The 27,921-nt window shown below is 40.0% G+C and overlaps 1 protein-coding gene and 1 long non-coding RNA gene across 3 annotated transcripts; both read left to right on the top strand.

Annotated features, from left to right (window-relative positions):
• Positions 1–2,140: 2,140 nt before the first annotated feature.
• On the top strand, positions 2,141–6,544 carry LOC116250770 (probable galactinol--sucrose galactosyltransferase 6). The gene is given in 9 exon segments (XM_031624695.2): positions 2,141–2,355; positions 2,649–2,944; positions 3,028–4,016; positions 4,019–4,145; positions 4,245–4,288; positions 4,291–4,453; positions 4,927–5,279; positions 5,908–5,996; positions 6,092–6,544. Coding segments are annotated over 9 exon segments (2,553 nt in total). The 5' UTR covers positions 2,141–2,211; the 3' UTR covers positions 6,440–6,544.
• An 11,437-nt stretch (positions 6,545–17,981) lies between these two features.
• On the top strand, positions 17,982–26,875 carry LOC116251191 (uncharacterized). Of its 2 annotated transcripts, XR_004171616.2 has the most exons (3): positions 18,018–18,565; positions 18,655–22,282; positions 25,561–26,875. It is a non-coding gene; the product is annotated as an uncharacterized LOC116251191 (long non-coding RNA). The 2 variants fall into 2 exon arrangements; XR_007572945.1 differs by lacking the exon at positions 25,561–26,875 and having other exon boundaries at positions 17,982–18,565; positions 18,655–19,588.
• Positions 26,876–27,921: the final 1,046 nt, after the last annotated feature.

The raw sequence follows: 27,921 nt of genomic DNA, 5'->3' as shown, positions 1-27,921 counted from the left end.
TCATAACTATAAATGATAGATGTGTGATGCTTATACGACAGGTGTTCTGCTTTCTACTCAGGTGTCAAAGCTCCCAAGACAAAGAAATGACTAAGGGCTTCAACCAAGTACTGTTTTATATTATATATTGAAAATAATAATGGGTGTTTGGTGGCATCCTCAAAAGGCTTGATTAAAAAAAAAACAATTTCCCAGTAGCTTTATTAAAACCATATTTTTTTTTAAATGTGGATGCTTAGAATACAATGCATATAAAACACAAGGGACAAGGATCATTTTTGCCTGAAAACCTATGAGCGATGCAGTTTTCTTTAGGTATTTCATGAAAACCAATGTTTTAGCAAAACTTATCCTTGATTGGAGACCAAGGTGGAATTGGTTCTTATTATTGGATCTTATGTGTGTCACGCATTCCTCTATGACATAAATTCGTATAGATTCCAATTTTGGTGCATGTATATTGTTGACTATATCGATAATGCATGTGGAACTTTTCATACGCTTAATGTGGCCATGATGCATGTAACACGTTGTATTAGCATGCCACGTGATATTAACACCATATGAGATGCACGATTAAATGCAGAGGTGATATGAACGAGAAAGTTGACATAAAACTTGTGTTTGTGAAAAATTATGTGAGATGTGAGGTGACATTACAAAAAATCCAACACTTACTGCGTCAGTAAAACACTGCTATTATCGACATGGTAACGAAAATGCTGTAAAAAACATTGTAGTTATTAACGGAATCGGTAAACCGTCGTTAAAGCGTGATTGGCATTATTGTCGATGTGTAGTGAATCCGTTGAACATTTACCTACGGTAAAGAGGCATCAGTAAAACAGGTTTTACCGTCGGCAGTAATACTTTCCATATTACTAACGGTATTTGTCATTAATATCGATGAAAGTAGGTTGTCAGCAAAATTTCAAAATTTTATTGACGTGCTTTTGCCGTCACTAAAACTATAAAAATACACCGACGAATAAATCCGTCCATATAACTACACATATCCGCCAAATACAACTCAACAGTCCGAGGAATAATGTATGTATAAATGTAAAGCTGGTCAAGAGGGTACTATCGACCAACAAGAAAAATAAAATATAGACATTCTAATTGTTAGAAGATATTATGGTATTTTGTCCATATATGCTAAGTCTTAAAACAGTCACGTCTGTCGAAAACATACAAGTGTTAATTACTATTGCCGCATATATGCGGCTGAAAACGAAGCAGCACCATCCGAATATATACGCACGTATGCTCATCATAGAAATCCATAAGATTACATATCAAAAAGCGTAAGCCGTCATATTCAAGCAACATAAGAAAGGATATCAATCAAATCTCAATATATTATATGAGTTTGGCATTTATTAGTGCATAATGCATTGCTGAAGTTAGGGTTCACTGTTTATGTAGGTATCATATTATATCTCATATTACATTCTTTAAAAAAAAAAACATTTAATGTATTGTTCCCTTATGATTCCTGATACGAATTTTGTGGTTAAATTTAATAAAAACAAAGTCGATAGTTAAAGTATCGTGTAAACAAGATCCGAGTGTTCTCCGTAATATGGACGGAATCGGTGGGGATTCGACAAGTGTGTGGCAGAAACAGAAGCGATTCTCCTTATAATCTGTTTAAATTCACGCGTTTCCTGCTTTCATTGGTTAACTCTGGTTGCCTAGGTGACCACTTTGGTCAGAGATTTTTTTTCAATGGTGAAATGACAAAATTACCATGCATGTTGTGAACAATTAAATCGGATATAAGTGCTCGACCCAATTTCCGATTGTTCAGATTATTATATCGGATTTCTTTGGTCTCCTTATCATCTTTAATAGTGTGGGGAAAATGAGTCGGATCTTTCATTGTGCCGAAAACTCCGGATCTAATCCCCAATGTTGGATCCACGGCAGATTGAAGCCCTGAGTTAAAAGCCGTAGATCCATCACTAAAGTGTCATGCAAGTATCCGATCCACCGGAAAAGGGCAATGGTATTTGAGTCATTTGACAAGACGACAGATTGCGTTGGAGTGACGTGGAGCTAACTCCGAAGAATATGACTCGACACTATGAAATGACGTGGCGCCGGCGTGGCACACTCATCTGTCTGTCTAGAGGTTAGAGAGAGAAAGAAACAGACAGAAGATACAGAAGAAGCAGAGGTAGAAGAAGAGGGGAAGGGGAGAGGGCGATGAGGACGGTGATGGGTTGCAGGCAGTATTGGCTCTCCTCCTCTTTAAATTCATCCTCTCCTCCATCTCTTCTCCTGCCATCGAGTTCCGCTTTTCCGCTTTTCACTCGTTCATCTGTCCACGCGACGGTCTCTCCTTCTGGTACTCCGTTTTCTCCTTCGCCAATTTTTCTTCTCTGATTGGCTTGCAGGATTTTAGGCTTGTATCTGCCAATAAAAGCATGGCATGCCCTTTTCTCTGATTGGCGATAAGGGTTTAAGCTTATATCTGCCAATGAGAGAATGAATGCTCGAATCTTCTAGTTAAAACGAGGGGATCGAGCTATTACGATGCTCGGAGTAATTTCTAGCAGCACGATCTGTTATTGAAGAATGATGCATCTTATACTTTTTTGGTCGATTTTCCAACGGTTTTTATTGTTTTGTTTTCTTCATGTTTCAAGCAACGGGTTTTACTGCGTGTCCGGGCGTTATCTACGCGACAGGCTTCTGCGTTTGTGGGGAAGGGCAAGAAGGAAAGCAAGGAAGGTGATCGGAAGGAGATGACTATCACGCCGACGGTTCGTGTTTCGGAGCGGAAACTATTTGTTGGGGATCGTGCGATACTCTCCGACGTGCAGGAGAATGTGATATCGTCTTCGGCTTCCGATTCCGGCCCGGTCGATGGCATCTTCGTTGGCGCCAACTTAAAGGAGAGCAATAGTCGCCATGTCGTCCCCCTTGGGACTCTTAGGTAGTAGGATTAGATATTGTGTTTTTGTTGAGCGACCGAGGCGTGATGATAATGGCGATTTTGGGTTGTGGGTATTTTTGCAGAAACGTACGATTCATGGCGAGTTTCAGGTTCAAGCTATGGTGGATGGCCCAGAAGATGGGTGACCGCGGGCAAGACGTCCCAACGGAGACCCAGTTCCTCCTCGTTGAGTCCAGGGATGACTCTTCAGCCGACGAGTTCCCCGGCCTCGCTGGACACAGTCAGACGTTCTACACCGTCTTCCTGCCCCTTTTGGAGGGCCCTTTCCGTGCCTCCTTGCAGGGCAACCCCCTCGACCAGCTTGAGATCTGCATAGAGTCCGGCGATCCCGCCGTCCGCGAGTCTGCATTCTCCCACTCTCTCTACGTCGCCGCCGGCTCCGATCCCTTTTCGACGATTTCCGACGCGGTCCGCGCCGTTAAAAACCACCTCAAGTCATTCCGGCTGCGGTCGGAGAAGCGGCTGCCAGGCATTGTCGACTGGTTTGGCTGGTGCACCTGGGACGCCTTCTACCAGGAGGTCACCGCCGAGGGGGTCGAGGCCGGGCTCGCCAGTCTTGCCGCCGGCGGTGCTCCGGCTAAATTCGTCATCATCGACGACGGATGGCAGTCTGTTGGGTCCGACCCAGGCGCCGCCAAGGAGAGCGAGCTCTTCCGGCTAACCGGGATCAAGGAGAACCACAAGTTCCAGAGAAAGTCGGGCGCCGGCGATGGATCCATCGAGGGAATCAACCACATTGTTGACATCGCGAAGGCGAAGCACGGCCTGAAATACGTCTACGTATGGCACGCCATTACCGGATACTGGGGCGGAGTTCAGCCCGGTGTCGCCGGAATGGAGCAGTACAACTCTGCAATGAAGTACCCGTCGCACTCGCCGGGGGTGGTGAGCAACGATCCGGCAATGAAGACAGACATATTGACGAAGCAGGGGCTCGGGGTAGTTCATCCCCAGAGCGTCTACCGGTTCTACGACGAGCTCCATAGCTACCTCGCCTCTGCCGGTGTAGACGGCGTCAAAGTCGACGTCCAGTGCATCCTGGAGACCCTGGGCGCGGCCTCGGAGGCCGGGTGGATCTCACGAGCAAGTATCACCGTGCTCTGGATGCCAGCATCGCCCGAAACTTTCCAGACAATGGCTGCATCGCGTGCATGAGCCACAACACTGACGCCCTTTATTGGTATGTTCTGTTCCTCTCTGTTATCGATCCTGTCTTCGTTTTGCTCTGACTCTGTCCTTTCATGAGGATGAATCTGAATTGGTCACGATGGCGATACAGCTCCAAACAGACGGCTGTAGTGAGGGCGTCTGACGATTTCTACCCAGGGATCCCGTTTCGCATACGATCCATATAGCGTCTGTGGCCTACAACAGCATCTTCTTAGGAGAGTTCATGCAGCCGGACTGGGACATGTTCCACTCTCTGCACCCTGCAGCGGAGTACCATGCAGCGGCTAGAGCCATCAGCGGTGGCCCCATCTATGTCAGGTGAGCGATTAGCTCAAAGAGCTCGACGATAGAAAGATAGAGAAGACGGCGTTCTTTTTCCTGTTCTCACCTTTTCCATTTCGCTTTATTTTTGAACTTTGTGAACTTATGCACTTGTGGTCTCATTTCTTTAATTTGCGGCTTGCAAGTTAGTTTTCAGGTGAACGACAATGCTAATGTTTCATTATGTGAACAGAAATATTAGTGCTTATTTCCCTTATCCTGGCTTGTCTTTTAGTAAATGAGATGCCTTCTGTGCTAGTTTTTAAAATCAAAGATGAGATTGAGTTGCCTGTTTTTAAAGCCCTTGAAATAATAGTGCAACATGAGCATGGTAATTTGTTCGCTTGAGTGCTTTACATTTGTCTAGTTTTCCATTCTCAATTGTACGGGTACTGGTGAATTTATTGTTTCTCTAGCGGATAAATTTTAGTAGAAATATGATGCTAATCCTTCTTGCTTCCATGTAACAGTGATGCTCCGGGGAAGCACAATTTTGAGCTGTTGAGGAAGCTGGTCTTGCCTGATGGCTCCATACTCCGGGCTCGCCTTCCTGGCCGTCCCACTTGTGATTGCTTGTTTGCCGACCCTGCTCGAGATGGCATCAGCTTGCTCAAGATCTGGAACATGAACAAGTTCACTGGTGTCTTGGGGGCGTTCAACTGCCAAGGTGCAGCTTGGAGCAGCACAAAGAAAAAGAACGTCTTCCATGAAAACAGTACCAAGACACTGACCGGAAGCCTGAGAGGGCGTGATGTGCACTTGATTCGTGAGGCTGCTATAGATGCCGACTGGAATGGTGATTGTGTTGTTTACAGTCACAAAGGTACAAGCCCAATTTAATGCAGTTTCCCTTGTGCACTTAGAGTTGAGCTTGACTAAATGGCCCTTGTAGACAAAACATTATAAATAGCCCTGAAAGGAGGTGCTTTGAAAGGAGGTGTTTGATGGCCTGGATAAAATCACCCTGGTGTACTATTTGTACAAGGGTCTACAGAGCAAATGAGGACAAGTCTGCGTTTTTATGGCCTGTTGTACTTTAAAGATAACTTCTCTGGAGAAGAGAAGTTGTCTAGGCCGTTAAGCCCATCAGAACTTTGATTGCCCAAGGCAAATCGAGTCCACTTGGCTAGTAGTCTGTCCAAGCAGGATAAGCATGCATGTGCTTGCAGCTCTGTCAGTCTCTGTTTCACAGAGAATTGTTCTTATTTCAGATGGAAAAAAGAAGATAAGAAAGTTTCCATCCGAATGTCATAAAACTATACAATTATTCCTTTCATATCTAACACTGCCATAATCTGAATATGATGGTTTTAGAACTTTCTCTTTTTGCAGTGCACAAATTCTTTCTATATTCAGATCACAAGCACATTTGTCCGTGAATCTGAGAGATTTGATGCACTGCTAGACTTCACTAGGACTTACAAATTGTTGGTTTATTTTCTCTGCAATAGGTGAACTGGTCCGTCTTCCCAACAATGCATCCTTGCCCCTAACTCTCGGTGTCCTAGAGCATGAGATCTTCACCATTACACCCGTCAAGGTTCTCCTCCTTCCCTCCCTACCTCTCTCTTCCTCCCTCCCCCTCTCTGTTTCTTTCTCTCAGTATATAAAGCATTTCTTGGTTCTCCTTTGCAGGTTCTGGGACCTGGGTTTGGGTTTGCGCCACTTGGCCTTATCGACATGATCAATGCAGGAGGTGCAATCGAATCATATGAAGTTCAAAGCACGAGGAAGGAAATTCCAGATGCTGTCGACGAGATGGATTCACTGCTGTCCAGAGCGACTCTGGAAAACTGCAGTCGAGAGGCAATTGCCTGCGTGAAAATGGAGGTGAAGGGCTGTGGGAGATTTGGTGCTTACTCTTCTTCAAAGCCCCGGAGATGTTTAGTAAATAATACTGAAGTGGAGTTCTCTTATGACTCAGCAACAGGGTTGGTCACCCTGCAGTTGCGGATGGCACATTCTTCTCCCCTGCGGCTGTAACCATTGAGGTATAGAAGAATTCTTTTTACGTGTAGCCCATTATGGAAGAGAGATGTAATTTCAAGTTATTCAAATAAAGTGATGTTATCAAGATGAACTTTATCAGCCACAATGACTTCGATTTTGAGACCAAATACACAAGCACAGATGACTGCTCGCCAGGGCAATCTGTTCTTCATTCTCCTTAACGCCTTGGTCTCCCAAAGTGCTTGTGGCGACTGGTGTACACACGGACCAATCCTGAACAAATTGATGCACGATATTCTGCTACGTTATGAAAGACATGAGCAAGCCACTTCAAATTAGCTGCTGGAAACGATGTTCGGTCTTGAGAGCGAATGAAAGAAAAAAATGGCTTAGGAATTCTGTTAATATTTGGTGCTTTCTCTTTTACAGGTTGAATGGTGTAATGGAGCTCATTTTCCTGCCTTTCATCAGGCCTTAAAACTTATGTCGTCTCTATGAGTGGATCATGGCAGGAAATGTAAAGTTGTAAACTAAATAAATTGCCTTGGCTTCTGCTAGCTGTAAGCATGCACAACACTGGCACGCAGGAGCCGATGGCTGGAACAAGATTTCAGAGTGTATACCTGAAAACCTTCATATTAATGAGATGTTCATTACGAAATGCATTCAGCATTTCACATTCCAGGATTGTATCCGAGCAATCTTGATCTTTTCTCTATGAGTTTGAAGAGAAGCCCAAACACTTGAATGCTCTTCTAGTGCATAAGAAAAAGCCGTTGGATTTCTATCCACAGCACGGACTTTTACAAGGAATGAAACTCATGAGATTTGAACGATGACGCCACCTGCACCACACCTAAGGCTCCCCAAGCTGATCGATTTTAAGAAATCAATCGTACAGTTTCGGGTTACTAATCTGCCTTCCCGAAACACCTTTCTCATGGAAAAATGAGAAGAAACGATACCTGGGGCTTCTTTCTCAATGCTCCCTACTGGTGGTTATGCCGCCTACTTTTATTCAATCAAGAACCAAGAACACAGCAAATATGTATAAAAAGAATACAAGAAAATGAGATCAATAACAAGACAAAGTACAAAGAAGTTATAGCGGGACGGACCTCTGTGGCCACTGTAACGTCCTCAACATCAATGTTGGGACCCAAAACAATCAGCGGGTTGCATCCTGCAGACCATTCATGTCTGCTTCTAGGCAAAGCACATGCCCATTTCAGACCGGAGCAGGTTATATATGCTGTGTCGTGTATGAAATTTTTGTGCTTAATTTTAATCATGACAAAAAATGCCCATGATCAATAAAAAAAAAAAACTTTTGTACTGACAAGGAAAAAAAACCTAAAAGGAAAGAATTTGGGATTCGATAAAGGTCAAACATGTAAGTCCATATGTGTATATTGTTATAACCAATATACCCCTTTTGAACGGTCACTCATGTGAACCCTTGTCATTGTCTCATATTCCTATTGTTATCTCAGCCCCATCATTATATCATACCCTAATCGTTATCTCCTACTATTATTTCTCATTATCTCAAATACTATGAGTGTGAGATAATGATATACGCTCGAGAATGAGATAACAACACAAATATGATAATGACAGAGATATGAGATAGTGTGTATGAGGAACTATAGGTTTATGAAATTGACAGAAGGCAAGAGATAACGACACAACTACGATAATGACAGAAATATGAGATAATGACGAAGGTAAGAGATAATAATAGAAGTACTTGTTCAACAAACAATCCATTTCCTTTTTTTTATCCCATTCTTAGGAATGAGGAGTAGATATGAACTCCCCCCATCAGCTACCATAAGTTACTTTCCTTCATCCCACTTGTTTTGCACACACCAATACGAGGGGCTTCTTTCATATATGTCACTTTTAGTACGTTTTAAGGTAGAAGATGTCCATTTGATGCATGTAGGGGAAATTTACTAAGAAACTTATTTTAAGTTTGAGGCGTGATTTTGTTGTCTTCTCAGATATATAAAGACATACTTATCTTATATGTATGCCTAATATCATAGTACATTTATGGTGATGGTGGTATGCGAGAGGCAAAGCCACCCTCCACCCCTAATCCAAGGTCCAGTGGTTGCTTCAGGACCTAAGTGTTTCTACTGTACACCATTCAACTCAAGTGTCACAAATGCACTTGTAGTCTAGAGGAGTAGCATAAAGAAGCATCAAACTAAGGACATGTAGCCTCTACAACTCTCAATCAACCATCTATGCTATGCTACCCCTAAAGACATACCATAGTATATAACGATTATTATTATTATTTTTATGTCAGAAAATGAGAAAAAAGATAATAAGGCGGCAACAGTAAAAGCAAAACCAAAGGGTGTAGTGTACTACCAAAATATAGTTTTGCAAACTACATTGTACATTTGTTGTAGTGTATAGAAGTTGGCTCCACGGGAAACTTAAAAGGTGCATTTTGGTAACAAGAAACACCCCCTAAATTTCAAGGGTTTTACCCGGTAGGAGTTGGTACAACGGACAAGATGGGGGATCAAATTTTTGTGCTACAAAGAAGGGACCATCAATGTGCAAGTTGAAGCACAACATGTGCAACACTCCGAGACATCAAAAGTAAGCCCTGTACTTTAAAAGATGAGAGGTTGGGTGGAGGAGGCTTCAGCCTTCGGCTTGGTGGTGGATCACCCCTGCTCACTCAAAAATTCCGATTGTTCTTGAGAATTATAGACCACATAAAAAAAAAAAAACAGGTCTAACACCAGTGGTAACAAAAGAGGGTGGAATTTGGAGATTTGATCCACGTATCACCTGCCATAATTTCGGATGTGCATCCGGTTTGTTGGCTTGAGCGGTGACTCCGTAATCTTTGTGTCTTATTATTCTTTCTGTTATTTGGTTTTCTCTTCTCTTGGTGTGTTAAAGAGAGTGTGAAAGAGCTCCAAGATGTGAGAAGCGAAAGAAGAAGTTTAAGTCTTGCCAGGAGCTTTTGCAGGGCGTCGTCCTTTTGAAGGTTGACACGAATCCCCGAGACATCCCTGAGGAGTCGAATGACAATAGCATCATACACAACTGATTCTCGAAGCCAAGGGATCAGATTTCATTTCAAAATCCTCACCACATCCAATTTTCGAAACCGAACTCCTTATCAGATTACACATAATTGGCCGAGTCTTTATTAAATTTGAAAATTGATCAGTAATGAGATCCAAATTTCTTCACCAGATTCAAACTAAAAGGGACCCAAAACCAAATGAGTTAACAAGAATGCCTGATGATCTATAATGAAACTCCCCCTCACAAAAGGACAATTAGGTGGGTTGGCTGTATACCAACAGCATCGGCCTCAACTTGCAGAAGGAATGATGGCCATGGGCCGTGAGAATGAAACTACGACTGTCCTGTCTGGAACCTCCATTGTTTCACCGACCCGACGGCTGCCAATGTGCTCCAGATGATTGGAGGAATTGAAATTTGCCTTTGTTTACCCTCCAGAAAATGCACACGCATATCACTTCTTTGTAATTGGCTAAAAGGAAACAGCAAATGCCTGCACTTTCATGTTCATAAACCATTTGCTTCATAGAAAACAGTGATACAAAGAAAAAAGATAAAACGGAAACTATTTTGTTACTTTTAGCTTAAGAAATTCTTTCTGCTGAATCCCAAAGCTCCTTTAATGGAGTCTTAGTTAGCTCTGACAAGAGAGCTCCATCCACTTGTTATGTCTTTAAGTTGTAGACGAGTGAGAAGTTCATTTCTTTTGCTTTAAATGAGACTTGAAGGCAGGCTCGGTCGTCATCAGCTGCGTTGGTGTCAGCAATGGTGCACCTTTTAACTTAGATGTATTACCCCTACCACCTTTAAGACATAAGAACATAGCACTTACAAGAATCTAAATTGAGACCTGCCTTCCTACAAACTCCTAACCAGACCCGCAATGCTATGTCTTTTGAGGCGGCTATATATTATGTTAAAAAAAAACATCACCCATGCACTTGTATTATCAAGCTTATCTATCAGGGAGAGAAAAGTATGTATAATTTCATGTGGGCAGTCTTATTAAAGTCAGAAATCGAATCAAACCGGTCATGCTGCCGATTCAGTGCATTGGCTCATTCAATCATATATGAATTGGCAGACACATTATTTCCTATATATAACTTTAAATGTAAAAAAGAAAAACAATAAAAAAAATTAAAATATTAACACAATGCACCCTTGGACCAGCAATTGTTTTGCCACAGATTTGATTCAAATTAGCCTATATCAACAAATTTTGATGCTGACAAACACACAGTGGAGATTTACATAGCAAACATTTATTCTCCTCAATGAAGTAGCTTGAAAAGCGGAAGGCCTGTCAACAATTTCAGGCTACAAACACAGAGGGATAAATGGGCAGGTCAGACGTGCAACTCTTTTGCAGGCATGAGTTCATCAGCATACCTGTAAAATTTTCATGGCTGCTTTTGATCAGATTTGCCTTTTCAGCCTGCAACAGTCTTTCAATATTGAAAGCGATGAACGCTTCAGAATCTTTTATTTTTGATCAGAAACCCATCTGAGGTTGATCTGTGGAATTGAGTGCCGATACTCATTTTTACATTGGAAGCACCAGCAGTGCACAGTGCGGAGGCCATTTTACCAGGACCGGGAAGAAGATTGGCACGAACAAAAGGCTGCACTCACATGGGCTTTCTTTGCTGCTCTATTTTAAAATTCCAACAGGAGAAAACAGAAACTAGAAAACAAATTACAACTAAGAAACATGACATGGTGATGGAAGGTGAACACCAAACAACTGGTTGTATTTTTCCTTTTTTACTGTAGAAAAGGATGAAACGAAAACAGACTGCGATATGAAGAAACTATTAAATAATACTCTGGGAGAAGTGTTGGAGTGTGGAGCTCTAATCCCCATGTTGAAGAAGGGGGCGGTTTCTTGTATTCTTTGATTCTTCTGTGACGGTGAAAAACTCTGTGCAGTTGTGGACATAGGATAACCTTATCTTTAAACCACATAAAATCCTTGTATTTTCTTCTTTCTCTTCTTCTTTTTTCTTCTCTTGGTGTTGTAAGAGAGAGAGAGAGAGAGAGAGAGAGAGAGAGAGGAGAGAGAGAGGGGTCTCATTCCTAACAGGCAGGTAATCTACCAACATGGCAAAATCTGCTTGACGTTTAATTATTGTGAAATTTAAAAAAGAAAAAGAAAAGTAAAGGCACTGGAGTGGAAGCTTAAGATAAACAAAGCAATGCCCACTAATACTTGTGATGAATTGTTTTTTTTTTTTTTTCTCAAACTTTTATTGGCACCGGCAAGAACCTAAGTGTTAGGATATCAGAATGAAACATTGGCATACATGTTGGTGTGTTACAGCATCATGTTCCAGAGATCTTCTTTTATTCATGGAGGCATTAATGGTATATATATTCACTTGCTTTTTAACCTCACATGGAGTTGGTGTGGTCCATTAGGTATACAGATGGTTAGGAGTATCAACTGGGTTGGGCCCAGATCCAGGGCATAAATCTGGATCCACCTTGTACAGTACAAGGTGCCTTATGTGAGGGGCCACATGACAAGGGAAAGCAACAGAGAAAGTTAACACTCATAAGCATCATCTTTCCAGACTGACTTTCAATTCAAGAGTCCAATTGGTTCAACTAAAAATAGGCAGGCTTGGAATTCAGACCCAAAATGGGCTTGGTTCTGCCCTGATCCAACTGCAATGTGTTGGTCCCAGCTTAGATGGGACAAAAATTGATGACCATGATGTGTTGGATCCAGCTCAGGCTTCGTCGGATCCGGCCAGAACTGGGCCCAGGTCCAGGCAGGAAAGAGTGAGCCTAACATGGGCCCAGCCTGGGTCCATCAACTTTTTTGCACACAAAAGGTTGCTTAAAGCAAGGGCTTCTTCTGGTTCATCACTTTGTGTGGGCCGGGCTGGGCCTGAGCCAGGACAAGGTCCAGTTAGGTATGATTGGACACGAACTGAGCTTGGCATATAAATAACTCAGCAAGAGTTCTAAGTGGCCCATGTTAATGCTTTCCATACATGTAAATTTCAGTCATCAAGTTTTCAATCTTATGGACCATTTAAATTACTAATTAAAACTATTCAAGTTATAAACAAATCATACTGATTACAGAGAGAAAGAGGCTGAGAGTGGGTGCTTTCCCCTAAGGTGAAAAAAACTCTTTTGCTCCATTGATTGTGAAAAACAATGTAAACTGAACATATTTTCCATAACATAATTACTTGTTTCTAACTTATGAAAATATTTTCATGCACTGAGAGCTATTTAATCTCTGTCTTAACGTAACACTGATGCAAATCCAATATTATTTTTCTTAAACAAAAAATATGTGAGAACTGTGAGTTTTTTTTCACAATCTGATTAAATGTACCACACACCATGCATTCAATTCCTCCCCCTTTCCTATATATATATATATATATATATATATATATATATATATATATATATCAGGCTAAAATATTCATATAGGAACTTTAGAAAGGACTTTCTTTCATTTCATAAGAAAAGAAGTCTTACTAAATGACAATGTATGATCTTGGTAGTCTGGTGGACCATTCTCATCATGTTCAGGCTTCTTCAACCACCCTCCCATTGATATCCTCCGATTATGATGAGGATAGCTCAAAAATTTATTACGCCGACTTGTGAGCTCTAATGCACCTCTTACTGCTTCTCTTTTTCCAATGAACCTCTTACTACTTTCACTTTCTCTCTGCACCTGCTCGTAAGTTATACTCAAAATATAAATGTGCTCAATTCGCTAGAGCACATAAACCCTTTGTTCTTTTATACGTCCTTCACCACAAAACAACTGGTTTAACAAAAACTAATGCAATTGCTATCTTCACATCTAAATATGTGAGAAAGTAGAACTTTGTTGATTGAAGATATATATATATATATATATATATATATATATATGGAATTGATAAAATAACTTAGTTCATATAGTTTGATATTTGCATAAAGCCTCTCTTTATGCACCATATATGAGGCAAACGATAAAAGACATAGATGCCTTAGCTTTCGACAGAACAAAGGCAGCATATTTGCTGTACCTGCGCCCAGACCAAGGTGGCCCTTCCTATTCACTTAGATGGACGCTCACAGGGTGCCCACTAGCCAGCTCACTGGCCAATAAGGAGCGACGCACATGATCTCCTTTCTAGCTTTAAATTCCAAGCATAGTTTTTATTTCCTTTGTTCAGAAAATCAATGTAGGACAGTATGACAAGTTAGACTTCTCTTGGAAATAAACAGTGTTTTTAAAAGGCCACAAGCAACGCTGTTCACCTTATAATATGATCTCAATAATATTTTCTACGCTACTTATATGACTTTAGTCATTCTTTATTATTTCAACTTCAACAAGTATTTGGTGTCCATTGTTTACAATACATAGAGATCACAATTCATTTTTTGGCCCATTTTCTATTTTTTTTTTTAATTTTTCAATATTAAGGTCGGATTCGGGTGGGCAGAACTCTTGTTGGCTTCTCCAAAGATAAATGTTGTGGACGTATATCAAGAAACTAAATTGCTTAGTTCATGCCATAAAGCGTTCTACTTAGACTCCGACACAAGCAAAACTGTAAAAATTGACCTACACAGGTTGGCGTGCTTTCTTCACATGGGGGTGTTTGTGAAGTCCCACAAATAAATTTGGTTAATTAAAAGCTAATTGTCAGATGAATTTAATTATCAAGGGTGAGTAGGGAGATCCACCACCCGACAGGGAGCCGAAGCTTTCACCTAACTCCTTGTCCCCTTCAGGGTTGTTGTTAATATGTTCAATGATTTTATTTCAAAATTTAGGTAGATTCATGAAACAATATCTTACAAGGTTTCATGAATCTGCTTGAGATAGTTTCACTAGATAATAACAATTTGTTAATCATGCTAAACAGTCTTTAGGGACCTTTTGGCAACAGTGACAAGGTGTTACTATTCTATGTATTTGTGCAAAAAATTGGGGCATGTTCATAGTACATTTAAAAAGGTGGTCCATAAACAATTTGAGATAGTTTCACTAGATAATAACAATTTGTTAATCATGCTAAACAGTCTTTAGGGACCTTTTGGCAACAGTGACAAGGTGTTACTATTCTATGTATTTGCGCAAAAAATTGGGGCATGTTCATAGTACATTTAAAAAGGTGGTCCATAAACAACAATATTCTGCTACTGTTGTCAAAGAGTCTCTAGCGCATAAGGTCTGCTTTCGGTGCTTATAATTATTGTTCCCTACTACGCTTCAACTTGCACATCAGTGATCTTCCTTTTGCAGTACATGAGTTTGATGTCCATGGCACAGTCGAAATGAAAACTGACCGCCTACAAACTCCCAACCCCCTTAGAGACAAATAAGTTTAGTAATCAGTTTAATTATCATTTAGTTTCGATTCAATTAATATTCTTGAAAATATTTTTTCGTCTACTTGATGCTCTAGATAATCTGTGTAAACTGCACTGCTGCTCTGATGCTGAGATGGTCTGAGAGAGCAGTGGAAAAATAAAGCCTAAAGACTTGAGGGTTTTTAAATTTTTGTTATATTATTCGTATCCGTTGAATACTTAGTAGTAAATGACAACAAATTGCATCATTTGGATCAATTAGCAATTCAAAAGCATTTGCTAACATTAGGGCGTTTATACTGCTAACTCTACAATCTGTCAAAAGTTTAATAAGTAGTAAATTAAATTTACTTTTGCTTTTGAAGAGAAAATGTAGAAAACCTTGTTTTCACTTCTTTAGCTAGTAGATGCTCGAGAGGAGATTAATTTTACTGTGCCGCTGCATAATCTCAACAAGGAAGTTTTCACTTCTCCAAAAGAGATTTTCAATCCTAAGATTTGTTCAAAACTTTAAAGCAGGAAAATTACCATGAAGTCTCATGATAGATATTCTGTTTCAAGAGATACAACTGCTTATCACGTACAAGCCTCATGACTCAATCCAGCTAGCCCTATATGGTATTAACATGACTAAAATTTTCTTTTGTTACGATTAGGCAGAACCCTAGCTACCACATTATCCTAATTGAAATGCACGAAAGATATTAAACTCTTGACCTTCATTTAACTTGAACATTTTAAATCCACCATCTTAATGCCCAAGCGCAACGGATGTGTTGGGGGTTGGTAGGAAGTCAATGTCTTTTACAAGCTAGCTCCCATGTCATCAAGTCATTATGCTACAAAAGAGAGACATTAATATGAAAGTTGAAGCATAGAAGGGGCGTCACCTTGAAGTTCAACAAATAGGCCTGACAGTATGGGAGATGGGAGGAACAGTGGAGCCTCAAACTCTTAGCTGGACAGTAATATGAAATACTTCTCTTGCTCACCCAAAGATCCACCTCTTATATTAACCTTGTAGTTGGGCCGACTAAACTCTTAGAGTTTGTTTGATAGAGAGAAGCACATGAATGACACAATAAGAGCATTTGACATGTACAAATAGATGCCTTTGCCGAGAGAAACATTTTGTTCCTTTGTAGAGGGTGTTAGGGACATTCTATTTCTTTTATGCAGGGGTCGAGCAAGGAATTTTTCATGAGCGCGGGCCAAATTATAATTTCAAAATTTTGATAAGGATCAAAATATAATTTTTTAAAATCCGTATATAAGATATACATATATATATATATATATTAAAATTTACATGTAAATTTAAACAAAAAAAAAAGATTTTTAGCGGGGGACTCCTGCCAGCCTCCCCTGGGCTCATCCCTTGTTTTTATGAACGGTGTCTGATAAGATAAGATAAGAAGAATATTGTATTCTCGAACACATATCTTATCATGTTCTTACTCTAGAAAATATGGAGTGATGACGTCCTGCGTTTGCTTGCCAGATTAAAAAGCAGTACCTATAATCGCAGAATACTTCCTGCAAAAAACATTATAATTTAAAAAATCATGCACTTTAAGAACGTACATTCCAACAATACAAAACTTCGCAGTTTTCTTTTCATCGCACGTACGAGAACACCGAAAGTGCAATAAATTGATAGCAGAACCGACGATGTTCTCCCTTCATCGTTTGGGTGCACCTGAGAACACCGCGTTCCGTTCTATCCACTCTGCTAGAGTTAAGCAAAAAGAAAACCAAGTTCGATCCATGATATGAAGAGAAGATTCACTAATTTTTTTCACCTACTGCAGATGCAAGCATCCTTATCCAACCCTACCCTCCCATCTTGCTCGACACTCGGAGTCCCACCAGTGGCCACATAAAACAAAACAGGGCAGATTACGTCGTTGTCAAGACAAAACGGGCTGTTTCACCACGGAGTTGTGATTATTTCCAATTTGATCTCCCAACTTCGATTCCTTGAATGCTTTTGATTCCAACTATTAATGAATAATGATAATGCCGAGCGTTAATGGCAGAAAACTTTAAGCTGCTTTACTGTTCTCTTTGGGGAGTTCTTCATAGTGAAGTAAAATGAACAATCTGTTTCTTTTGGGTTTTCTCTTCCAGGACAAAGTTCTTGAGAGCATTCAAATTTGGACTGTCAACAGAAACTTCCGCTCGAGGTTTATCTGCTGATCAGACTCGTGTTTTGGCTTTGGATTGAAACTAGCTAACAAATAATCGACGATTTATATAACGTGCATGAACCTTACAAAGCTTTTTTTTTTCTACTAAAATAGTTTAGCTGCTAAACAAAGTACAGTCGGTGTATTTTTTCAAAGCAGGACTTGGAAGTTTTCTCGTGCAAAGGACAGAAAAAGGGTTTCATTACTGTCCGTTAAATCCGCACCCGGGGGGAGAGAGAGAGAGAGAGAGAGAGAGAGAGAGAGAGTTTTGCCGGTTATGCTTAGGAAGATCTATATTTCCAACGAGTGAACAGTGAATTTTGGCATTGACTCCCATGAAATTCATTTAACTGCGAGTGGGGAGGAGGTGAAGACAAGGTACACAGACAAGTTCATTGCAGTATCATGCCATGCACGAACTCATCCTCGCACCTCTCATTGTCCCTCACATTTTATGACACCACCATTAATTCCAACATAAATGAGGGTCCTTTTTGTCACAACCAAACATGCTAGAATCTGTATTCATCTTGGTCCCAGTAACCAGTCAGACCACCATAGTAATTCCAATCACTGTTCTCTCTCTCTCTCTCTCTCTAGCAGTCTGTCTCTAACTCTCTGTAAAACTAAGAATGATGCTTAAGAGATCAGATCATGGTTAATTAATGGCGGTGGTGGCCCCCCTCCACCGCCCATTACAGATGTGAAGATGTACCAGAGAGCAAGAATTGGGGACCATCAATATCTCGGCTCTCTCACTCACACCTTTAGTTTTAATAAACAAAAGGTTTGCTTCTGGACAGATTTCAGCTAGGTGACTTCCCATCAGATAGCTTTTGGCAGCTGTTTTGCTTCTTACTGCTATGATTAGGTTTTGCTTCTGGACTTTTATGGTAAAGAAAAAGAGTGAAATTTGCATCTGTCCAAGCTCCCCTAAAAAAAAAAAAAAAGGGAAAGAAAGAACAAGAAGTTGGGTTCACATGGGTGGCATGTCATGAAGGCAGAGATATAGAGTTTTGAATTTCCTCTCCTTCCCCTTTTAACCTTTTCTTCTACCATTCTGCTTAGAGTCTTCTGCCCCACCCCCACTACAAAAGTGGCACCAGAACCATACTACCAAAAAGTATTGTGCAGTATTATACTGGCCACAGAGAGAGAGAGAGAGAGAGAGAGAGAGAGAGAGAGAGAGAAAGAGAGAGAGAGTCCGGGATTGGGCTTTTCTAGGGTTTCTCATCTTTATTCACAACTAGATTATTATCAACTCCAGTTTGTCCCCACCAAATAGCAAGGATGAAGTCGGGGGTTTGGGTAGCTTGGACGGCCAACTGCTATATGTTTACACAACAGTCCCAAAGGCCAAAGGGGGCAAAGCCTCGAGGAAGAAGGCTGGGAGGAAGAGGATGAAGGAAAAAACGAGTCCTGCCATGGCTTTCCACAGCTTTCTTGAACTTCTCTTTTTGTTATTTAAGATCAAGAAGTTCAAAAAAGCTGTGGGAATCGATGGCGATTTAGGACTTTCTCACTTTTTTGGCTGATCGATGGTGCAATTCTCCTATCTTCACTGGTGTAGTTTCCTGCCCTTTTTCCTTCCTTCTCCTGTGTTTACAATTAGCGAAGGCCTTCTGAGCCTCTAATCTCTGACTGTAATTGCAGATCTGCTTATGCATATGCAGTGCTGACTCTTGTGAGCATGAAAGATGTGCATGCAAGACAGAGATCCTTAACTTTTATGCAGTGCATTGGCGAAGACTCTAAACTTCTGTGCAGTGCAGTATGTTATTTGGCTTCAACATTGAAAAATTGCTCCAATCCATCCATGGGGCTCAGCTTACATGTTATGGGGGAAATAAAGAAAATGGTGTTAATTCTTCCTGTTTTTCTGTTGTTCATCTTGAAGACGGACCATGAGCATCAGAGGAAGGGTGAAGGATAGAGGTGCTTTTGTTTGAAGAACATCTCTCCCATCTTCAATATATGGATATCAGGGCGTTAATTAAGGGGTAAATGCTTTTATTTCCCCTTTTTTTTCTAATTACAGCGAACACTGTTGGATTTGTGTTGTGAAATGCAATTCAAGTAGGGGCTTCTCCATCTTTAGGGGGATATTGGATGAGAGGGTGCAACCTGATGTTCTCTAGGGTTGTCCGCAATCTTGGTTTCACACGATAATTAGCTCTATTTCTGCAACCAACTTCATATGAAAAAAAATTTATAGGTGCCATTTCCAGAACAAGCTTACCTGTTTGCAAACTGTCCCTGCAGAAGCCGTTTGTTCTTGCAGACTTACGATATTCTTTCTGAGGAACGAAGTTGAGCGATTATCTACTTGTGTGTGTGAGAGAGAGAGGTGTATAGGAGAAAAAGGGGAAGAGGGGATGCTTCTGCAATTGATAATAGTAATTTAATTCTCTCTACCTGGGCTAGGTGGGCTAGTATAGAGATATAACTGGGCTGGGATGAGAGGACCACAGGTTTAATCTCTCTCTCTCTCTCTCTCTTAAAGTGTACAAAAACTGCTGTTAATTTTCCAAAGGTAAATTGTACTGGCTGTTGGGCAGCTCAAATTTGAACACCATTCTCCTCTCTACACCTCCATCTCTCTACATTTTAGGCTATACTCTCCATTGCATAGAAAGATTGGTCTACATACAGCAGTTTCAATGCATGTAGAGATCTCTGTAACAACTTGGCAGGGCTAATTACCTCAGTACATGCTTCAGTATTCGCTCTCGAGTGCTGCATGTTTACTCCAGGAGATCTCTTGCTCGAAAAATAATCTTCAAAATCTAAATACTTATCATCTCATCAGTGGGCGCAACCTTTTGTCACTTCAATGTCGATCATAACCTCCTCCCTTTTGCTTTTTCTGCTTTCTTTTCAAGGATTATGACAGCAAAAACTCGATACCCTACCTTTCAGTGGGCACTTTACCAAAATAAGCTACACTGGCTATTTCAAAGTGACAATTTTTTTTTATGAAAATTCACAAGATCTTGGCCTCTGCCGCTTAATTTCCATCCATGGCCTCGACCATGTCATGTGATTGTGGCCCTCCGCCTGTTAAGTCAATTCGGACGCTACCTTTTACACATCATTAATCATGAATGCTGGTGAAACCTCATCGGCTGTAGTTGTTTTTACGTCACAGTCGAAAATGATGACATTCTCTTGAAAATGTCGTGGTTTTGCTGCAGGGCTTTCAAAAGGCCAGCACAGGCTTCTGGATACATGTATGTATGTCTGTATTCTTAAAGAGTGCTTGTTCCAGAACTACTATGTTACCATGACAGTAATACCTTACTGAAATTTTATGAATCCCAATAAAAGTGAGTGTAAATCTCTTCTACTTATGCTGCAGTATCATATATACCTCATTAACTTGCTAATATATACATATTTTCTTTGTTATATTATAAAATCTTCATAGATCTCCAGATCTTCCAAGAACTATCTAGGTTTATCTAAGACTTCAGAGAGAGAGAGAGAGAGAGAGAGAGGAGTCTCTCTCAATTGCTTACCAATTAATAATGCATCAGAGGGGCCATGCTCTTACATGAAGAGGAGGTCTGTAGGTCCACTTTCTCCGCAGCCTTGCATGCGCCAACATGGGACGTTATGCATAGGGACAAGAAGTAGCAGTGATTTTTTCTTTTTTTCTGTAAGAGAGAGAGAGAGAGACAAGTGGGGAGGAACACAAGGAGGAGATGGGTGTTCATTTCCTTTCACCGTTTCAGAGAAGACGGCATCTCCGCCATTTATTTTGTCTTCGCAGTCGATTGATGTGAAATCTCTGGCTTCACCAAATACCCGTTTGCCGTCCCAACGTGGAAGTCATTTTCTCAACCCTAGTGAGAGAGAGAGAGAGAGCTCTGGTAACTTTTCTTTTATGTCAACTCCAGCGGATCTCTTTTGTTTTTACTCCTCTGTGTCCAAAAGAGAACAAGATAGTGGTGAAAGTGCAACTATGCAGTTCCGTGGGAAAGAAGAAGAAGAAGAAAACATGATTTCATCACGAAATTATGTTCATATTTTTCTAAAAAATTTATATTCATCACATCACTTTCAATTTCCTGTTTTCTTGCTTGTAAAAAAATCTCTCTAATCTTTTGCATCACTCATGCTATATCCTGGCCTACCCATATTCTACAGTCTACGTATGCTGACATTTTCATATTGTAAATTACCATGACTAGTTCATATTGTAAACAGAAAAAAAGAAAGCAAAAGAAAACGAAAAGAAAAGGACGTTGGAAGACACCAGTAAAAGTGAACAGTGTCCTTTTACTCATGAAATGTAAGGCACTCAACGCAGGTGGTGAAAATGTATTTAATGCAGCCGTAGAATCAAGATGCAGCAAAAAAAGAAAAAAAATTCAAGCCTCATAGTTTTTTATTTCAAATGTAAATTCGAAATTTAAAATTCCACAAGCTGCTCTTTCACTTGGGTAGATTCTGAAACTTCTGATGTGGAGGCATTTTGGCAGGTGAAAAAAAAAATCCAGAAATGGAAGCTATTCGAAATTCGATATCTTACGGGGACTGGCTTGTTATTATTATATATGACCATATATGGACATATGGTTACACGAATCATGCTTATACTTTTGAGAATGCCGTAAACTGAAGAGGTGGGTCCCACTTCGGCTACAAAAGAATCTTATGATGCTCTGCAACCGAATCACTCTTTTTATTTTTACTTTTTCTGAGAACTTCAATTAATTTTTTTTTGGTCTAAAAATAAAGGGATGGCGTGATAAATTCCCTGTACTTTCTCCTTAACCCTTCGCACACGTGCGTCTTAAGCGTTACTTTTGTTTCATCTAGAAATCAAGTCCCCACTTTGCTATTGCCAGGTGTTTAGAAAAAATACAATTCTCAAAAAGGATACGGCTGCCCCAGTAAGAAATTTCTGGGAATACCACTAAAATGAAAATCTAATTAAATGAGGGGTTTGGCCAGAAACATATTTAATATTATAGAATTAATGTAAAAATAAAAAATTTTATAAGCTTCCGAACGAGCGATTTACTTTAGAACGAAATGGTCGAGAACCAAAAAAATTATAAAACACGGGTTTGAGCGCAGTTGTCCCTCCAATTCCATGGCTCTCTGTCTTTCGCTCTCTCCCTCTGTCTCTCTCGGATGAATGTTCCGCGGTTCCATGTTTTTGAAGAAGACCAACATAAGGAAGAAGGTGCAAGAGGAAGAGGTTGAGGCTTGAGTGGATCGACTTCCGAAATCCTGGCTCGCTCGACCCGTCTTCTTTGAACCAACCCTTCTGGTCAGAAGCTTTTTTGTGATATGAATCGCTTGTAGTTTAGATGACGAGTATTGCTTTAGAAAATTAGAAGCTCAGTGGAGTTCGGTCTTCTGCATTTTCTGTTTTGGTTATTGTTGTTCGTGTATTGCTCGTGAGAGGTTTTCAACTTTCTTCGTTATTATATGTGCGTCGTCTTCTCCGATTTTTGATTCCCAGTCCGATGTTCGTGGTATCCTTTTTATTCGGTTTGGTCAAGTGTAATCTATTTGCACTGACCCTTGTGTTGATAAAGGAGATTGAGTGTCAGCTGAAAATGTTTTTCCATGTTCATTTGTTAAATTGAGAACTGTGGGAATAGCTCTAATGCACATTCAGGTCCTTAAAATGTGCTCCATCGGTAACTGAACCTGGTTCGTGGTGTAAGAATTTATAAATGTACGTGATGTTTTGGCAGATTGAACTTCAGGTGTGTGATCTCTAAAATGTGTTTAGGAGGATAACTTGCAGCATACTAAAGGTGTTTTATGTTTTTATTTGTTTTTCTTTTGGAGAAAAGGCATCTATAAGTTATGTGGATTCATTGCACTGCGAATATGTGATAAGAGGTTATGATTTATTTAAGATGATTTTATGTGAAGCGTGTTTTCAACAGACAAACATGGTTAACGTTTCCATAGCTTGAAAGTTAGCAGAGAAAATGGGCAGTTAGATTGGAGTCGGATACATATTGGACCAGTTTGATCTGCTTGAGTTTTTTTGTTCTCCTCTCCCTCTCTTCAGTTTATTGTTTAATAGGCTTTTGGGCAATCCAATTATAACTTCCTTTTTTTTTTAAAAAAAAAAAGGGTGAGTGGTTCATCTCCACCCTCCCCCGAAGAGACCAACTGCCTCCCCCCTGTGCCCATCACCCCCAGGGTTCAATTATAACTTAGTCACTTGTTTGAGTCTGCCTGGGACATTGCCAAGAAAGGATTCTTGAGGAACTTTTGAAATATGTCCTTTGAGTTTTCAGTATATTCTGCATATTGGTGTAGTACAAAATAGATCACGTGGATCACAGCATAGGTCTGGACCTGCATGTAGTATTCGCGTCATAGATAAGCCAATTAACTCAGTGTTTCGTGTCAAGCTAGTTCCCTGCTTAAAGCTGGTTCCCTGAAGGCATACTCATTGAAACTGTCCTTTTTCTACCGAGCAATGTTCTACATAGCTACTGGTGGAGAATACTGCATGAGTCGATAATCTTCTTGGAGATGCCTTCCTGTCAATAGGCATTAAAAATAAGCAGAACATCCTTTTAAAGCCCTGCTTAAGTGCTCAGACAAGGTGGTTTGTCGGGGGTCAACAGAGGTCATAGGTTGGCAGCTTTCAGTTCATTGATTTAACATGGTAATTAGGTACATGTTGACTTCGAGTGTCAAACTAGGTTTTGCTAGATAAATGCTGTTCAGCTATTGCAATGAAGAAAAAGAAGAGCCAATATGGTAGCTTTTTGGAGGAGAGACTAATCTAGTATTGGGATAACTGGCTGTCAGTCACAGATGTCTTGAATGCATTGCTGGGATAGAGCTTGGGAACAAATGAGTCGTTTAATTTTCGACCGTGTTTAATCTGTTCATGACACTCAGCAAATTTGTTTCTGGTCATACGGTTGTTGCCTAAGTGACTTAGACCAATTTCATAATCTTATTTTTGCAAGAACTTTGAGGGTGTGTTTGGGTGATACCTTAAACGGCACTCTCTCTCTGGATGACACCCTTAAATTTTGGAGGCAAAATGCTGTTTAAGGTGTGTTTGGGTGATGACTGAAACTGGGTTTGTGAAAAACCCAGTTTTGACAAAAGAACATTGTTAACCTGGCCCTTCTAGCCAGGTTTTTCAAAACAAACATTGTTTTGGGTGTGTTGCCCAAACACATAAATCTGGTTTTAGAAACTGATTAAAAAACCAAGTTTTAGCAAAACATCATTTTTACAAAATGATGTTTGAGGATGTAATCTAAATGCTGCCTAAGAATTCAATGATTTGCGTGAACTGTTGAACTTTCTGCCAATGAAGCCTGATGAGAAGAACATCCAATGAACATAGTCATGCAGTTGTTGTAACAGTTGCTAGGTATCATGCGAACTGAAACCTGAACCAGCATGATTCTAAACATGTATTTTGGAGTTGTGGCCCTGCATTATTTATATGAACCTTCACCGACCATCTAATTGGACAAGATATTGTTCACTTAATAGCCTTGTCTTTGGGTAGCAAGTAGCAACCGCATTTTGTCTGGAAAAGAGAAATCCACAACCTATATTTTCTGGATCCACCCATTGTTCCAAGGGCTAATTGCTCTATGTTGGCCAGACCTTAAATCCCTAACCAGTTCATGCATAGGAAGCTAAAGTCATATTTTGGTGAACTCTGATCATGCATGAGGAAAGTTTGGTACCGAATTGAAGGCACAAAGTACTACAGTAATTCAAACATCACAGTAACCTTTAGAAATTTAGACTGAAATTAGTATGAAAAGGTTCACGTACATGTTCTGTCTCCACTAGCCCATATGCTATATGTGTTCTGTTCAAGTCTGTAGCCTAAGGTAGACATTTATTGAGGGGTTCCCAGCTGAATTAGGCTTTATTGTTTCTGGGTGCATGACTGCAGGAATTACATTGTATATTAAAGGGTTGCGTGAAGATTGTAAGCTAGTTGACTACTTTTCCATTCAAGCTTCACTAATCCTGGTAGTTTCAGCTTTTATTGTTGTGAAGTTGACCCCACCTTACATTTGCAGGCTTACCAAAAACTACCTGATGATACGACTTTAAATTTCATGTAAAACATATCTGCATTGTGGATGTTGAATTTAATACGGTTGCAGAAACTGGTTACTTTAGCACACCGTCTATCTGATCCCTAAATTTTGTTTCAGAATGAAAATGTGAAATTTCCAATTTTTTTTGAAGCGAGAGAAAGATGCGGCTTTCAACTTTAATCCATACTTTGGTTACTTTTTGCCTGGCATTCCTTGCAGACCTTGCTTTCACTTTTCCCTTGAGATACTATTGTGATCCAGAGCAAATTGACAAAGGAGCTACTTCCTGTTGCACTGGAACTGCAGGACTGATGTCATGAATATTCCTTTAAAGTTTGGAAAAATGCGTAAATAGTAACTACAAATTGGGTTATATTACATGTCTAACTTGAATATGACCTTAAAAGCTTCAATTTCTATTGCATTAACTTTTCTTTTTCTGGGTTTCTCATATTTCATATGTGGTTCATTGATATTGTCCTGCTTATTTCAGGTTTGGCCAAGCTATCTGCTTCATGAGATAACCTAAATTCTTAGAATTGATATATTTGTAACCATGGAACTTGTCCTAAAAATGATGTCATGCATGAAATGGCTATGACAATGGAGCACCAGACCTTCATCCAGGATTATGCTTTACATCGCACAGTCGTGCTCTAATTCAGTATATTTTTCAGTGAGAAGAAATCATCAATATCTGAATGGGGTCCATTCATGCATTGCGAAAACCATGCATACTAAAAAAGTAGAAACTTATTCTCTAGTACTGTATAGGTAGTGGATCCACTATTTGCACATATTTGGTTGTTTGTCTTTGCTAATAGAAATAGATATGCCTTTCTGGTACCATATAGAAGTTCGTTTTCAATCTTTTAGAAGGTTGATTTTGTTTCCAATATCAAGATTGCCATTGGTTGTGCAGTTTTTATAATTGCACTGGCTATTTATATTTCATATTCAGTTTGTAGTTTTGTTTGTTAATCTATTGTCTATATGAAATATTGCACGGAATTTAATATGAGTAGTGGATGAGACGTATGCATGACAGTACCTATTCTTAGTGTCACCCATGACAGTGATCAGTAACTTTTCTTACCATTACTTAGACAGCTTTATGTACAAAAAATGCTCTGCATGTTTGTCAGGCCTATGAAACAGTACCTATAGACCTATAATTTTGAGTAATTTTGATTCAGATTTGTAGCTTTTGGACTATGAGATTTGACACTTACATGATGCCTGCCTGCCACAATAACCCAATAATTCTTCTGATAGCATTGGACCAACTCCACAAGTGTACAATTTTCTTCTGAGAAACTTTTCTTTCACTTCACGTCCAAAGTGAAATCTGGATGAGGTTTTGATTTTGGTTGGTTCGTGAGTCTCAGTCATGTTGTCCGATCTTCAGTAGAAATGGACCAGATAGCCCTTGAGATTTTCCGAAAGGCAGAAATCTTGCTTACAGCATTATGCTGCATTTCACACTCATTCTGAAGATGTTCATCATTCTCACTGCCCCTGCTTTGGATTCTAACTTGAGTCTTACTGCTGTCCACCTGGAGCAGCGATTTCCACTACTTTATGGTTCAGCAACCATTTCCTAGAGGAGACTTGACGTAATCAGGCAAGCATCTTGCAGAATTCTATGACAGGTCATTTGTTTGTTTCCTGGAATTTACATTCTCCTCAAGCTGGACAAATAGTTGATATTCCTTTGATTTGCCAACCATATAGAGAGAGGCTAATAAACAGCTGGATGAAACAATTAGTGAAAATAAAATTTGATACCTACGCTGTTATGTCAACCAAGTTCCGTGCAGGCACAGTGTCTATTGATCATGAAATTGCATGATAAAGAAATTGTGGATCCACTGATACAAAAAATACAGAGATAAGCATGCCTCGCTGTGCCGTTGTGATCCTCATATCATGTTCAAGATCCTCTCCCTCTCCATCAAGAACAAAACCAATTCAGATGAGTGTAGTCATATCCAACGTGTCATTTTTTCTTCTGTTTGCTACCTTTTTGATAATTTCATCATTTTTCTCATGACCGGCCTAGGAGCACATTAACCATGCCAGTTGGTTAAAATATTCGAGTTCATGATCACTGTCCTTACAACTCACAATGTCTCCCACAGTGAACAAATCTGAAAAGACCTCTGAGTAGCTGCCATGGTCCCTCCCCTTTTCGCTGTTTACTGCCCCATCTATTCTTTTGGATGGTCGGTCGAACTAGTTGACACATTAATTTTTGTATGTTTCTAAAGCACGGCCGCTGTCACTGAAGGCACGCTGCTTGAAGACAGCAATCGTGCCTTTTGTTTTTTGTTGCACTATGAATTACAAATTAGACGCAGTTTGGTCATAATTGAACTGAACCTGATGGTTAGGACCTTCTGCTGGATCCACGATATAGTGCTTTATCTTCTTGCATGATTTCCTCTGACCACTTATTCTTTTGCTTTTGTTTTCTTCAACCCTTTCAGCCATTTCTTTTAAGACACGTTAAGTTCTGATGGTAACAAAAACTGCAACTGGTTAATCATTTTCTTTTCTTTTCATTGAAATCAGCAACTGGATGTGCAGAAGTTGCTGATTTGCTCTAGAAACATCTGAAAAACCATACTTTTTAATATCCATAAATATGTACTTTCAAATCACATCTTGCTTTTGGTGCCACTTTTATAAAGAGCCTCTTCACTATTGACAAAAAACTGTAACGTCTTTTTTCTACCATTACTAGCTAAACTAACCAGTTTAGATACAGTTAAATCTGCACTAAAAGTTGTTGGCCGCAATTAAAGAGATTTAGAGAAAAATAGCGGGGCATAAAAAGCTGATCGAGGGTGTT

Source organism: Nymphaea colorata, chromosome 3 (assembly GCF_008831285.2).
Source record: "Nymphaea colorata isolate Beijing-Zhang1983 chromosome 3, ASM883128v2, whole genome shotgun sequence".
Classification (NCBI taxonomy): Eukaryota; Viridiplantae; Streptophyta; class Magnoliopsida; order Nymphaeales; family Nymphaeaceae; genus Nymphaea; species Nymphaea colorata.
The sequence above is the reverse complement of the archived record's forward strand: the minus strand, read 5'-3'. Positions and strand labels throughout refer to the sequence as shown.